The following is a 14,667-nucleotide window of genomic DNA, read 5'->3' on the forward strand; positions in this document are numbered from 1 at the left end:
GCAAATTCAAGAAACAAACAAAATCAGGCCAAACTTGTTTCTTTTTTATGTTTGTTTTGGGAATTTGAAATGGTTTGCAAGCTTCCTGTAAGGTTCTACTCTAGGTAAAAACCTCTGACTCTAGGAAGCAGCTTTAATGAAATACATTAAAAAAAGAATGAGCATATTCTGGGGCCTTAACTTCAAAACCTATGTGCATACAGTATTTCGTACAACTTTAATTAAATATCTTTAAAAAAAGAATGAGCATATACTGGGGCCTCAATTTCATACACAGGGGTCAGCATATACTGTATGAATAAACCCCATTTTGAAAAGGAATATTTGTATTCAAGTCTTATTGAGTAAGGGTATAATGTATATTGGTGCATTTGAACAAAACAGATTTTTTAAACATATATTTATTGAAATAATGTTTTAGCCCCAGAACATCTTTAGTAATGGAAACATAATACATTTAACCTCCTAAGCTCTGCCCAGTATCCAGGGTCTGTGACGTTATTTAATACTGTTTTAAATTTTAAAGGTCCGTACTGGCCCCATACCCCCATATATGGCTCCGTTCTCTCATCAGTTGGAATAGAATAACTTTAGCATAAATTGTGATCAAGATATTTTTCGTTTTTTCTATGACTACTGGCATGTGCAGGAACCAACAAAATTAAATACAGCAACCCAGACCACACAGAACCTAAAAGGTAAACTTTCAAATTTGAGTTTACAAAAAAAAAAAATATTCATTTCAATGAGACATTTGTGGGGGATGTACTCATATATGCTGAGCACTGTATGTGCATATTTTGTACACTCTTTTCTGTCATTTAAAATTGTGTGTTTGTGTGTGAGGGACTGATCAGGATACTCAGAAGCGCATTTTAGCCTCTCTAGAAAAGTTGCACAGCTTTTATTGTCACATGCTGTCCGGCACACCACATTTCTTCCCAGAGAACAGATGATCCTCTCACACTCATCTCCTTGTCAACTCCTTCTAACCTTTCCATTAGAGTTCACTCCATGTCCTAACTCAAGTTGAGTCACTTTTGGTTCATCTTCTAACACTTTTTGGAGCCTTTTTAGGCAGTTCAGCCTGACAGTGAGGAGGTTAAGGTCTTTTTGTTAAATTATTACGGTTTTGCTTTTTTTAACAATAGGCCTTTCTTATTTTTTACGAGAATTAAAATAAAAAAAAACTTTTATTTATCCTTTGTGATTATGTTTGCAGCCAGTTGACTATGAGCGGAATGGAGCCTTCATGCTCATGGTGGTGGTCTCAAACCAAGCTCACCTGGCCAGTGGGATCCCCTCCTCGCCATCCTCCTCTGCTGGTGTCACCATCACAGTTTTGGATGTCAATGAGGCTCCTGTCTTCCCATCCAACCCTAAAATCATCCGCTTTGAAGAGGGAGTACCTGCTGACACCACCCTCGCTACTTTCGCTGCTCTGGATCCAGACCGCTTTATCCAGCAAACTATCAGGTAGAGAGAAATGACAGGAACTACTTTTGTCTGTCCGGATGTCAATCTTTCGGAGTCACCATTAATGTCAATCATGTATTTTCTTACTGGCTCCAACTCATGCTTCAGTCAATGACAAAGTATGTCTGAGATATAAAAAAGAGTTTCAGCAAAAAAATAATAATAATGCCTCAGTGTCAAGTGGTTTAAAATTAAGTAACATTTAACTCACTTTAAACTCATTTCAGTAATATATAATTTTTTAAAAGCTTGGAAGTTTTCAAATACCAGGAATTTTTAAATCAAGAATATCATGAAGATTTCTTGGATGTTATTGTAATCCTTTTGACTTGTCTTTTCATAAAAGATGTAATTAGAAGAAATTATGTTATATAATAACTGTTTTTATTACAGTTAGATTTAAGCCCTTCGAAAGATAAAATTCACTTTTTAAATGATGAAGAATGAAAATCTGAATATACTTCGGCATCACTGAATAATAAGAGTTCAGTTCATGAGAGTAACATACCTTGAGCATCAAACCATTGTTTCCTTGTTCTCCTGTAAATACTGTAAATGTTAAATCCTTGTCAGAAACCGGCCAATCGAAACAAAACACCAACTATGACTATCAAGACAAGATCATTAATATGCAGCCCCAGGCAGTGTTTGACTGACTACAACATTGAGATTACGATAATGATACAACAAAGATTTGTGTGTGTGTGTGTGTGTGTGTGTGTGTGTGTGTGTGTGTGTGTGTGTGTGTGTGTGTGTGTGAGTGACTAAGCCTTCATTATACTCACTATGTACGATGCGGTGGTGCAGTAGGTAGTGCTGTCGCCCCACAGCAAGAAGGTCGTTGGTTCGAGCCTCGGCTAGGTCAGTTGCTGGATAAGTTAGCGGTTCATTCTGCTGTGGCGACCCCTGATTAAGAAAGGGACTAAGCCTAAAAGAAAATGAATGGATGAATGCACCTATTTTACCCCTTTTACATGATGTAAGATAAGCCTTTGGTGTCTTCAGAATTTGTCTGTGAAGTTTCAGCTCAAAATACCAATCAGAAAGTTTATTATAGCCTTCAGAATCTGCCCATTTTGTAGTTTGAAGACATTTTAGCTGCTTTTGTAGCCTGTTTTGCAGGTATGATTTTGTGTGTGTCTGCTTTCCCATCATGCATTACATCAGATAAACAGTACAGTGATAAAGACAGACTCAGATGAAGCTGAAATACAGCTCTTTAGTCAAAAATACTAAAGAAAGTTTATTTTATGTATATGTGGTGTAGTTTATTAAAGCCTTTCTGATATGATGAGTCACACACATGCCATTTGGAGTACACACATTTTAGCTTTGACTGACACCATGTGGCTGTGGTGATTATAGCAGTTAAGAATTCGATAGCGATTTTACTGTCTTTATTAAAAAGATGTTGTTTTTAAAAAGTTTTAAACTTATAAAACTTATAAAAATAACAGTTGTAACAAATATTTTATTCACAGTTTATTTGCAAAAAAAAAAAAGTTGTGTGAACATGTTTATACATGTTATCCTAGAAAAATGGCGCCTATCAATAAGTTTGGTATTAGATTGTGTCAAAGCAGCTTTAAATAGAAGATTATAGTGATTTGAAACAGTGTCAGTTCAGTTTTTTAGAGTTTAAGTTCATCAGAGTTTAAGTTTCAAAAAAGTTCTTATTGTAAAATTTCTCACAAACATTGTGAGATCTGCTTCCTTCAAGTCTGTCACTCTGCTGTTTATCTAACGCAGCAGAGGCGGAGATTGCCGACGGTTGGGGAGAACAAGAATTAAAGGCACAGGCAACAAAAACAGCTACATCGTGTTCAGAGCAGAAAATTCCAATATTCTGAAAGCTATAATGAATAATCTGATGGGTGTTTTGAGTTGAAAACTTTACAGACACATTCTAGAGACACAAAAGACTTATCTTAAATCCTGAAAAAAAAAAAAAGATGGTCTTTAAAATCACAAAATACAACTCTAATTTCTGTTTTAGCACTGCTTTTTTTCTGATCAAATTTTTAATTAGTTTAATAACAAAACGTGTGCTCTTCCGCCTAACTGTTAAACATTTTTGGGGAAATATAATCCTGCATCCGCTGGCCTGTCAACAACTACGGTTGAAAGTGTGTGCGTCTTCATAGAGTTTTCTAACTGGTGAATGACATGATCAGGTGTTCTAGCTAATCAGTGCGCGTTCGCGAGTTCATGACTTAAAGAGGCGTGGCTTTGGACGGCAGGGGAGGGTCATAAAATTTCTAAGCTATTACGCTAATGCTAGCATTCTGGCAGATAACCTACTGCACCTTAGCATATCTCAACTTACATAAAACACAAACACATACATATATATTTGTCGTAACATTTAAAATGTATTAATGCTCCATAAATATAACAGTTACTTAATTTTTTGGAGTTTACTTAAAGTTTTGGAGTCTTCTTAAATAACAGACTGGCTTAGCGATTTCTATTGATCATTTAAATAAAGCACTCATGAGCTGAGTGACACATGTGAATTGTAAACTGCAAACCAGCCTGTGCTGTCTGTCACATAAAGTCTAGCCTATTCCACCCACTCTGTTCCCTCTTACTTTCTGCTGAATCATGCTTGAGTTCTCAAATTCATGAGGGCTTTATTTGACTAGTTGACTTTAAGAGCCATTTTTATGGAAAACAAGCCTAAAACAAATCCATCACTCTCAGCTGTAGGTCACCTCCTCCTTTTTTGCGCTAGCATCAGAAGTACATGCAATTTCCATACTGTGCTGTATGTCAAGTGATGTAGCACGTATCGTTCGCACCATTAGCACCCCTGGGAGCAGCTAAATGCTTTTAATTGACTCTCTCCTGTTCTAGTCCCTTGGTTGTGCCTGGGTTGCCAGGCAACAGGGTGAAAGGTCAGTGAGTAATGAGTCGAACCGTTCCCCACACTGCTGCTTCTATTGTGTCTCTCTCTCTCTTTCTCTCTCTATTCCTCTCTCTCTCTCTCTCTCTCTCTATCAGTCGTTCACGCTTGATCTCTCTTGATTTTTTTTTCCATGATTCAAAAGTGTGCGGGCAAGATGCCAGCTTGAAGTATCGATCCAAAGTTTGCCTCCATGCACGTTCACTCACACACTCGAGGGACCTTCAGTAGACTTGCTCCATAGATCACTGTGTGCAAGGAACAGTCCGATCAATACAGTCCACACTGTGGCGCTCTCGCTCTCTGAATCTATCAATGTTATAGGCTCAAACAAGTCACACAGAAGTGCTTAGCAAACAAAACAGCATGACAGACAAAGTAAATATCAGTGGGGGCTTGATTATTAGCAATTTTGTAATGTGAGATTTTTCACAACATGATTAGCCACAAGAATGTCTTATAGAGATATGCTGATTGAAGAAATGACAAGTGAATCACATTACAAATAATATATATAAGAAGGCGGCATGTTGGCTCAGTTGTTAGTACTTTTACCTCATGCTGCAGCAAGAAGGTTGCTGGTTCGAGTCCTGGCTGGGTCAGTTGGCATTTCTGTGTGAAGTTTGCATGTCCTCCCCATGTTTGCATGGCTTTCCCCCACAGTCCAAAGACATACTGTATAGGCAGTGCTTAATTTGTAAATGAATAATTCTTGGAACGAAACCATTAAATAAATGTTTCCAACGTTCACTAAACAATTTCAATTTTCCCAGAACATGACGTCATTAAGCGGTTAAAGAGCATCACATTTCTGAATGGTCTTTAAATATTTTGTGCTATATATTGTTTTATATATTGTTATATATCAGTTCACTATTATGTGCCAAGTAAAAAAAATGAAATGACTCACTCAATCTAATCTTCAAGAAGAGCCCACAGTTAACTCTTCTGTCATGTTTTGTGGCTGACTTGAAATCGCTTTGCTTCTGTTCCCTGTAATCCTGATCCATTCACGCAGTTTTATCTTGTTACGATTTCTTTTAATCAGGCTCATTATCAGATTTACTCATGGTTTTAACCCCTTGTCTAAAGCCTGGTTTAAACTCGATGCCCGGTGAGTGATCGCGGCGAATGTAACATCATCGCAAAGTTTGCCGATGTTCGCTTTGGGGCACCGTGTTTGATTTGAGTTAAATATGAACCACTTTGAAGAGATTTTGTCTGAAACAGTACAACTGTACAGACAACTTTATGATACATCGTCATAGAGATTACCTGATCAATCATTCTTGGCTATAAATTGCAAGAGCCTGGGGGAAAGGAGAAAGTTTTTGTTAAAAGGTTTGAAAAAACCTGAAGGATAAGTTTGTTAAAACCAAAATAGGTCATGGCAAAAGTGGAGACCTGGGTACACAATTACAGAATTTGTTTTTCCCCCATTCATAGGTTTTACACTGATGTATATATATTGCAATTTTGAATTTAAAACAATTTAATTGTTACAAAACTATAATGAAGTCACAGAATTATTTCTTTGATAGCTGGGAAGGAATATTTGATCCTGTCGGTTTGCAATATACTGATACCCTGTTTTTTTTTTAGGCTTTACTGGTGATAATGGTCAGGAATGTTGGACCATTATTGCCTTGTTAGCATAATTATAGGACAGAAACTAGCCAGACAGCAATGTGTGAACTGTGGAGCAGGCTAAATAAAAAAAAAAAAACATCTGTATTTTTTTAGTAAGTGTACTTTTTATTTGCCATAATACAATATATTTGCAGAGCAACTCATGTTCTGTTGTCATTAATATTTTAAAAAACTTTAAAAGGTAAAACTGTCCGGGATATGAACAAAAGCAAGTGATGCATCAAAGTTTGATTAAAAAAGTCTTGAATGGTTCTAAAAATCCTTATAATCATTAAAATAATTTATAAAAACAATAAAAATAATTAGTTTAAATATACTGAATGATATTAATGATATGACGTAGTTCCGAAAACTTCCTACTTCTCTGTTTATCCGTCTGATTTTACGGTGGGGTTTGTTTTGACGGCCCCCTGTCGTTTTAAAGAATATCATAACGGCGAACGCGGCAAGTATAAAAGCCTTGTCTGTTTCGCGAGGTGCGCACGCAGTCAGTAGAGGTGTGCGATGCAGCGCTAGGCTAAAGTATAAATCCAGCTTCATAGGAAGGAAAATTGAATGAATGAATGAATGAGACTCAAACCATTTTTAGCACAGAATCAAAGTAAGGAAATTTATAAGAATAATAAAAGAATAATTGCTCAAAGCCTGTGTAAACTAGAAGTTGCTGAGACTTTTATTTCAACATGTTTATTTACTTCCAACTGAAATTAAATGTTGAGTAGGGGGCGGGGCTTTCTTTTTGTGTCCTTTCCTAAGGGTTTTTAAATAACCTGCTTATTTTGGATACTTGTACACTGTAACTACAGTAATCAACAAAATATTTCGTTTTTTAGGCATCACCATTATAGTCAGTATACTGGTATGTCACAACACCACTAACTTCACCACAACAGTTGAATACCAATAACAAATCAATGTAAGTTTGAAGCCTGGTCTGGTAGATAAATAGGCTGTAACCGTTTTTAGCTTCAGTGTTTTGGATTAATAGCACAGAAGCCTGATGCATTACCCAATAATATTTAGAAGAAAGATTATGTGTCACATCTGTGATTTGATTGAGTGTAAATGTTTCCACATTTCTCTGTGCAGATCCATTGATCAGAACAGAGCCCATGCTGCGACTGAATGAGGGACATATCTTAATAATCCACATGCTATATCCTCATAACAGGCTAAATATGATTTTAACGGCATTTAAATGGATTGATGATCTCAAAGTTCTACATTATTACCCTCAGCCATACTGTTACAGCATAAATTATGATTGAGCGTTGAGCTCTGTGGTCGCTTCTTGCAGATGCTTATGGATTTTTATCTGGAGTAATCTGATGAACAAATGCTTTTGGCCTTCAGGTACTCCAAACTGTCAGATCCAGCCAACTGGCTGAAAATCAACAGGACCAATGGAAGGATCACCACCACCGCGGTGCTGGACCGTGAGTCACCGTATATGAAGAAGAACGTATACGAAGCAACCTTTCTGGCCGTGGACAATGGTAAGAAAGTTGGAAAGTTTGAACTGCATGAAAACTTTGAGTGAGTGTCGATGCATTAAAGCTGCTGTGTATGAAAATATGGATTTGAACGATTGGCTAGGTCAGTTTGGAGAGAAGTTGGTTAGCTTGAACTTTTGTCCCACGGAGCAAAAAAAAAGCTGTTCACAGCTTATCGATTCATAAGCTATCAGCACTGGGCCATTTTTCTACTCTGATTGGATTTCATTCTCATGCTCTATTCAACCAAGAAGGAGTTCCAACAAAGCTGCGGTCCAATCACAGTTGATTTGCTTGTCCACCACTTTTTTTACACAAACTTTCTAAAAAGGAGAAACTGTATAGCTTAACACAGTTGACGTTCATATCAGAAATCCTAAAGTGTATTATGTGAACCCACATTTTCTGTAGTTAGGGACCGAGCACCATTTCTTTTAATTCCTTCTTCTTCTTCTTCTTCTTCTTCTTCATTTTTGAGGGTCTAAACAGGCCTAAAAAAAGTGGTGAAAATTTACGTTTGTTATAGATTTTGAAAGTGGATGTGGCAAAATGGCTTGACAACCCCACCTACCGCCACCTACTGCCACGTTTGACAGAATAGCCCCCGAGCTACGTTTCATGCACATATACAAAAATTGGCACAGACATCAAACATGCCAATACCTACAAAAAAGTGTCTTGGAGCGAAATCTCAAACCCAACAGAAAGATATTTTTAACTTCCTCTGCGAAAAAGGGAAGTTTTTGTCATTTCCAGGCATTGTACTTTAACAAACTATTTCTGGGGATTTTATTAGATCAACACCTAAATTGGCTGTTGTCATCTAAAAGCCTTGGTGATGTTGAATTGCAAAGAGAGCTTTCGTCAAAGGGCGTGTCCGTGGCGGCCTCACAATCTTTGATGTTTCACCATGAAACAGGAAGTTTTTATAACTCAGGTCTGATCTACCTCAAAATTCACACATTTGATAAGAGTCCTGACCTAAACATGTTTACATGCCAATATCCAGTTACAGTCATAGCGCCACCTGCTGGCAACAGGAAATTTCATGTTTTACACTGTGGCAAACTTTCCTAGAAATTTCTTCAGATCAAGTCCAAGTTTTGTCAGTCTAATCCAAAGGCCTTTGTGATGTTAAAGTGTGAAGATCTAGCGCAGTAGTCCTCAACCTTTTTATAATTGCGGACTGCTCAACGCTTGACAATTTTACCGCGGACCGAGGGGTTGGGGGGCAAGGAGCTGTTTGGTTGGAGGTTATTCGTAGATTTTCTAAGAGGAAGACAAGCTGACAAAACATAGCTGTCACTCTTACAAGTTTTATTTATGGAAAAATTACAAAGCACTGCAGTGTTTGGATGTTCTGTGTTTGTCTGAAATAATTAGTTTTATTGAAATGTGTATATTCCATACAAGCTGAAGCTAATTGGTCAATTCTTGTCATGTGACTCTCGGTGCGCTCACAGGATTCATTCAACTGGGTGTGTTTGGTCTGGTCTGGAAGTGCGCGTCTTGTGCGCAGATCTATTCCTTGGCAGTTCCTGGGTTGTTCACTGAGCCTTTTCCCCTTAGCAAAGAAGCTTTCCATAGATGTCTGTTTGCATTTTGCTGCATGTCAGTTAAATTTGGGCACTCAAGTGACCAAGATGTAACTGAGAGAATATGATATTTTTTTTTTCAAAATAAAAGACTTTTCAAAATAAAAGATCAATTAGACTCAGATAATAAATAAAATAGAAAAAATTAATCATTACTTTTCCGGCCCAGAACCAATTAATCCACAGACCGGTACTGATGGTTGAGGACCACTGACCTAGAGTTTATTGTGTCCGTGGTGGACTTACAAAGTTCAGTGTTTCTCAATTGGGGAGAAAGTACTTATAACTCGGCCACACAATGTCTGATCTGCCTGAAAATTCACATTCGATGAGCTTCCTTAAGTCACAGCCATAGCGCCACCTGCTGACAGAAGGATGTTTGGCATAAATTAATGATTATCTCTGTTTTTATATATATATTGCTCAAATTATTATTATCCACTGTTCTTTGTCATCCTAAAGCCACCAGGAGGCATTGAGGCTGGGTGTGAGGTACCTTTCGTTGCTGCTTGTAGCCTTAGTTTAGGTGCAGTTTTTGTCATATAAATGTCCTACACTGCAGCTACATGTTGTTGTTTTTTCACCTTTTAGTTCTTAATCCTGCTCTGTAGAGACAATAATCTGTAATTTACAATTCAACAACCAAATTAACCTCCAATAAATGCATATAGTGACAGCCACATATGGTTAAGTATTACTTTAATATTTCTCTCTTCTAAATGCACGGTGGAAGAAATCACAGTGAACGTGGTACATGTTGAATCATTATTGTATCCAGATCTGGCTAGAAATAATAGCAAAGTACAATCCCATATAAACATGAACTTAAAAATTTATCTTAGTAATAAGTAAGCCACCGATCAAAATATCACAACCAGCATCTACATTAATATTAACAACATACACTAGATTCCTTAAGCCTATCTGGACCATAAAAAGAGGACATGGCAACACTTCAAGAGCACTTTTTGCAAAGCAGCCTTCCAGACAAACAAAACAAATGCCTCTGTTATTGACTTGAAATCACAGACCATAATGAGACTTTGGATACCGTAACATTAAATTGGTCAAAGATAGCAGATTCCAATCGTGTAAGTTGCCAGAGCTTTAATTATAGTTGCCACAATGTCAATCAGGTATTTGAAGTACAGTCAAGCTACTCTATTAAATCACTAATTAGCAAACAAAAAGAAGCTAACTGTATACAAGTTAGAGGCAGCGTGATTATAGGAATGATGTACAATACACCATCAAAGCTTGAAAATAATCATTTCTACTAAATACAACAAAAACATTTTACGTTACTAAATTGAAGAAGTAATTTTATTTACATGAAAACAGTTTACTAAAGTCATCAAGATATAATATGGATGATTAATTTCAATGAACTGATTTACTAGAATAAATTACATTTTCAGCACAACATGTGAGATGGAATTAACAGATTCATTAGAATTAATCAGAATTTTCAGATCGACTTATTTGAGAATTGTATGTCTGCACGTGTAATTGGATTCTTTACGTTGTGGGCACATTTGGTCCAATTGATTTATTTCCAATATTAAAGACAATGTTCTGTAATACAATTTCCACATTATAAAAACAACCATTGTTGATGTTTTTAAAGGTCCCAGGAAGTGCTGTAAAATGTGCATTTTTATTTGATGTTTAACGTAATCTCAACCGAAACACAAAGAGAGGGTGGGACATAGTGTAGCTCGTCCCCCTTTTAAAAGACAGCCAATAACATTTTGTTTTATCACCACTCTGCCAGTGGGAGTAGTTTAGCTTAAGTGCATCAAATGTAAAGCAAATGAGAAGCATCTTGAAGGGGGCGGGGCATGTCAGATACTAGGAAGCATTTGATTTTCTATGATTTGATGAAAAACTGAAGTATGGGTTGACGTGACTGTTTTTTTGTCACTGTTCTGAAGCACACTAGATATTTTAAAAATAAACAATAGTGATACTAGCATCTAAAAATTTGGTGGAACCTTTATTATTATTATTTCTTTCTTAATGATGTTTTTTTTTTAAAAAAACAGTATTTTTTTTATTTTTTGCTATATTGTTCAGTAAAACAGTTCAAAAATCACTGAGGATCAAGTATTTTAAAAATGTCAGTGTTTGAGGTTAAATGTATGGGGGAATAGAATATATCGTTTGTACAGTATGAAAATCATTAGATCTATGTAAAGTCGCTATAAAGATAGATACAAGTGTGTGTTTTTTGTGTCTAAACTGAATTACTGTAATGACATTTAAAAGCTGTATAGGAGAGAACCGTTTATGACAAATCAGTTTGTGTAAATGACTTATTTCATGCATATTGCATGAAGAACTGGGATATTCAGGACATTCCAATTCACTCAAATGAATTAGATTTTATATTTAATTAGCATTCCAAATCTGTTTATTTAGTCAAACAACAAAAATATGGTCAAGAATGCTGGTGTTATTCTGCAGTCAGATATGAGTTTCAGTAGTCATGTCAAAGCAGTAAGTAAATCAGCATGCTATCATCTCAAAAACATTGCAAGAATTAGATGCTTTGTTCTTAGTGGGGACTTGTTCATGCTTTTACCAGCACCAGGGTGGATTACTGTAACAGCCTCCTCTCTGGCATTCCCAAAAAGAAAGCCAGACAGTTGCAGCTCATTCAAAACGCTGCTGCCAGGATTCTGACCAGAACCAGAAAGTCAGAGCATATCACACCAGCCCTCAGGTCTTTACTCTGGCTGCCAGTTACATTCAGAATAGATTTTAAAGTATTATTACTTGTCTGTAAATCACTAAAAGGACCTCAATTCACTACAGATGTTCACTGAACAAAAAACTGATTCCTCAGCACTTTAAATTATTGTGTTTGAAATGTGCTATATAAATAAACTTACCTTATTTGCATGTTTACTTTTTAGCTAGTCTCTATGTAATGAAGATACTCAAATGGTTTAACGTGGGGTATCACTTCACAAGCTCAGAAAACTTCAGGGGAGATTGGTATGATTAGCAAATCGACCAGGCCATCTGCTTGTCTTGGTGTGTTTTTCCCTGAAGTTTTCAAATGTGTGTGTAGTGGCAGGCCTTGTCAGGCGTCCTCCCTGAACAAAAGCATGTTGGCCTGAATCAATATGTCTTTAGGGACTAGCATTTTGTCTAGCAGTTGATACAGACGTCCGGGGTTGACGGCTTGTATTTTAGACTGATATCGGACCTTCTAGTAACACAATTTGACAGAATCAATCTTTATAATATGTAGCCTGTTACTCAGTCAGAGCTTTGGGAATAAAACAGCCATGTTTTCCACAAATGCTTCCCTCGTCTGTGATGGCGGATTGTGTTGTGAGAGTGAGCAGGTGTATATCTGGCCTCTGCACGGTGTGGTTTTTCTTTGATTCACACTCAGCTGTAGGGTGCAGATGTGTCTGTTTCTTCAGGCAAAGTTATTACACATATCTGTCCTCTGAGAACGAGCCCAGCTCTATTAAAGAGAAAACAGCTATGTGAAATATTTATGTGCAGTTATCATTTCTTATACCTGACACAACTGAGAGTATTCAGGACAAATATATAAACTTTACGAGCCTAATCTCTGACTATCGCTATCCTCTTTCCTCTTTCATAGGTTCCCCTCCTGCCACAGGAACTGGTACACTCCAGATTTATTTGATAGATGTGAATGACAATGTGCCCGTCTTGGTTCCTCAAGAGGCTCTGGTTTGCGAGAGGTCACGACATGGATATCCAGTCAACATCACAGCCTCGGATTTAGATTCAGAACCCAATGCTGGCCCTTATGTCTTTGAGCTGCCCTCTTACCCCTCTTCTGCCCGTCGAAATTGGACCATTTCACGCCTGAATGGTTAGATTTGGATTTTACGTATTACAAATTGACTGTTCTTAACAGGTCCAAGTTTTCAACATGTTTTACAATTCAACAATATCCCTCCTGTCGTGCTCACATCCTGCCCCTTAATTTAGTGTTCCTGGTCAAAATTGACCGGTCTGTGTTAACTGCTCCTAAATTAGCACAAAAAAAAATTTAACATTCTTTAGCTGTGGACAATGTCTTAAAGTAGTGTTTAATATAAATTCATAGAATTAGACATAAATTAACTGCAGTGAAAATACAAATAGGCACTGAAAATTATTACAAAATGAACAATAGATGACAGAAATAAATCAAAATACTTTGTTTCATTACCAACAGACAGCTCGCTAAAATAATAATTTTAGAGTCTGACCAAAGAAATTGAAATTTTAATCCATTTGAATGATTTATCAATCAGCAAAGCACGAACAAAACTGCATCCTTTCCTGTCTACCGGGTGCTTGAATTTTCATTAAGTCCTTCAATTGGATCATTTATTTGTGTACTAATGTAGGGAATAGTGACTGAGAATATTGATGGTGTGTATGGACAAAAATCAAGCACTAGTTATATTTTGTCCAATCCAATAAAGTAATTGATGCTAAGCTAAGCTAAAAGTGCTCCTGCTAGACTCTGTGAAAGAAAGAAATTTGTATGAATTGAACTTGTACGAATTAACCACTAAACTGACAAAACGTAAAATAGTTATCCTTCCGGGATCTGCACAAGAATGTAAAAGAGATGTTTACCTGCTAAAGACATTGTCCACTCTGAAGTGTGAGTGAGTGAGTGAGTGAGTGAGTGAGTGAGTGAGTGGGTGGGTGAGTGGGTGAGTGAGTGAGTGGGTGAGTGAGTGAGTGAGTGAGTGGGTGAGTGAGTGAGTGGGTGAGTGAGTGAGTGAGTGGGTGAGTGAGTGAGTGAGTGAGTGAGTGAGTGAGTGAGTGAGTGAGTGAGTGAGTGAGTGAGTGAGTGAGTGGGTGAGTGAGTGAGTGAGTGAGTGATTGAGTGAGTGGGTTGGTGGGTGGGTGGTTGAGTGAGTGAGTGAGTGAGTGAGTGAGTGAGTGAGTGAGTGGGTGAGTGAGTGAGTGAGTGAGTGAGTGAGTGAGTGAGTGAGTGAGTGAGTGAGTGAGTGAGTGAGTGAGTGAGTGAGTGAGTGGGTGGGTTTGTGAGTTGGGGTGGTGTGTATGGGGATGATTTCTGTCGGGCCGTCACTTTTGACCGGGAACACCACAGGTGTGACAAGGTTGATTGAACCACTAAACATTCAATGAAAGAGATGATCATCACTTTTATATGTTCAAGTGCCTATAGTGTGGGTGATATCATGAGGCCTTGAGGCAATCAGATTTAAAACACGATATTTATGAATGTTTTAAGTTGTAAATTGGTCAAAATTGACCTGAAGGAAGACGGCCATGACAGAAAGGATATAAAGATTAAAGCAAGTGTTATGATTAGGACAAAAAGTATACATAATACATTTCATTTTAATTGATATGTTTCTCTTTAAGTAAAGCAGTTGTTATAATATATTAAAAATGATTAACCTGAGGGTTATTTTTTTTAAACCCAGTTACCATTCAGATTGACTTGTTTTAATTGGACTAATACACTAAGGAATTAATAATAAAGGTCATATTGAAAAGAGAAACTGAGGGAACATAAAATAACTTTGGA

General features: G+C 37.1%; 1 protein-coding gene across 4 annotated transcripts in view; it reads left to right on the forward strand.

Annotated features, from left to right (window-relative positions):
- The window catches only part of cdh4 (cadherin 4, type 1, R-cadherin (retinal)), a 435,407-nt gene that overhangs the window by 410,920 nt on the left and 9,820 nt on the right, over positions 1–14,667 (forward strand). For all 4 annotated transcript variants that reach the window (XM_087271794.1, XM_087271795.1, NM_131086.2 and 1 more), the window contains 3 exon segments: positions 1,223–1,476; positions 7,385–7,527; positions 12,745–12,981. In XM_087271794.1, coding sequence (XP_087127920.1) covers positions 1,223–1,476; positions 7,385–7,527; positions 12,745–12,981 — 634 coding nt within the window.

The sequence above is a fragment of the Danio rerio genome, chromosome 11, assembly GCF_052040795.2.
Source record: "Danio rerio strain M-AB ecotype USA chromosome 11, GRCz13ab, whole genome shotgun sequence".
NCBI classification, from domain to species: domain Eukaryota; kingdom Metazoa; phylum Chordata; class Actinopteri; order Cypriniformes; family Danionidae; genus Danio; species Danio rerio.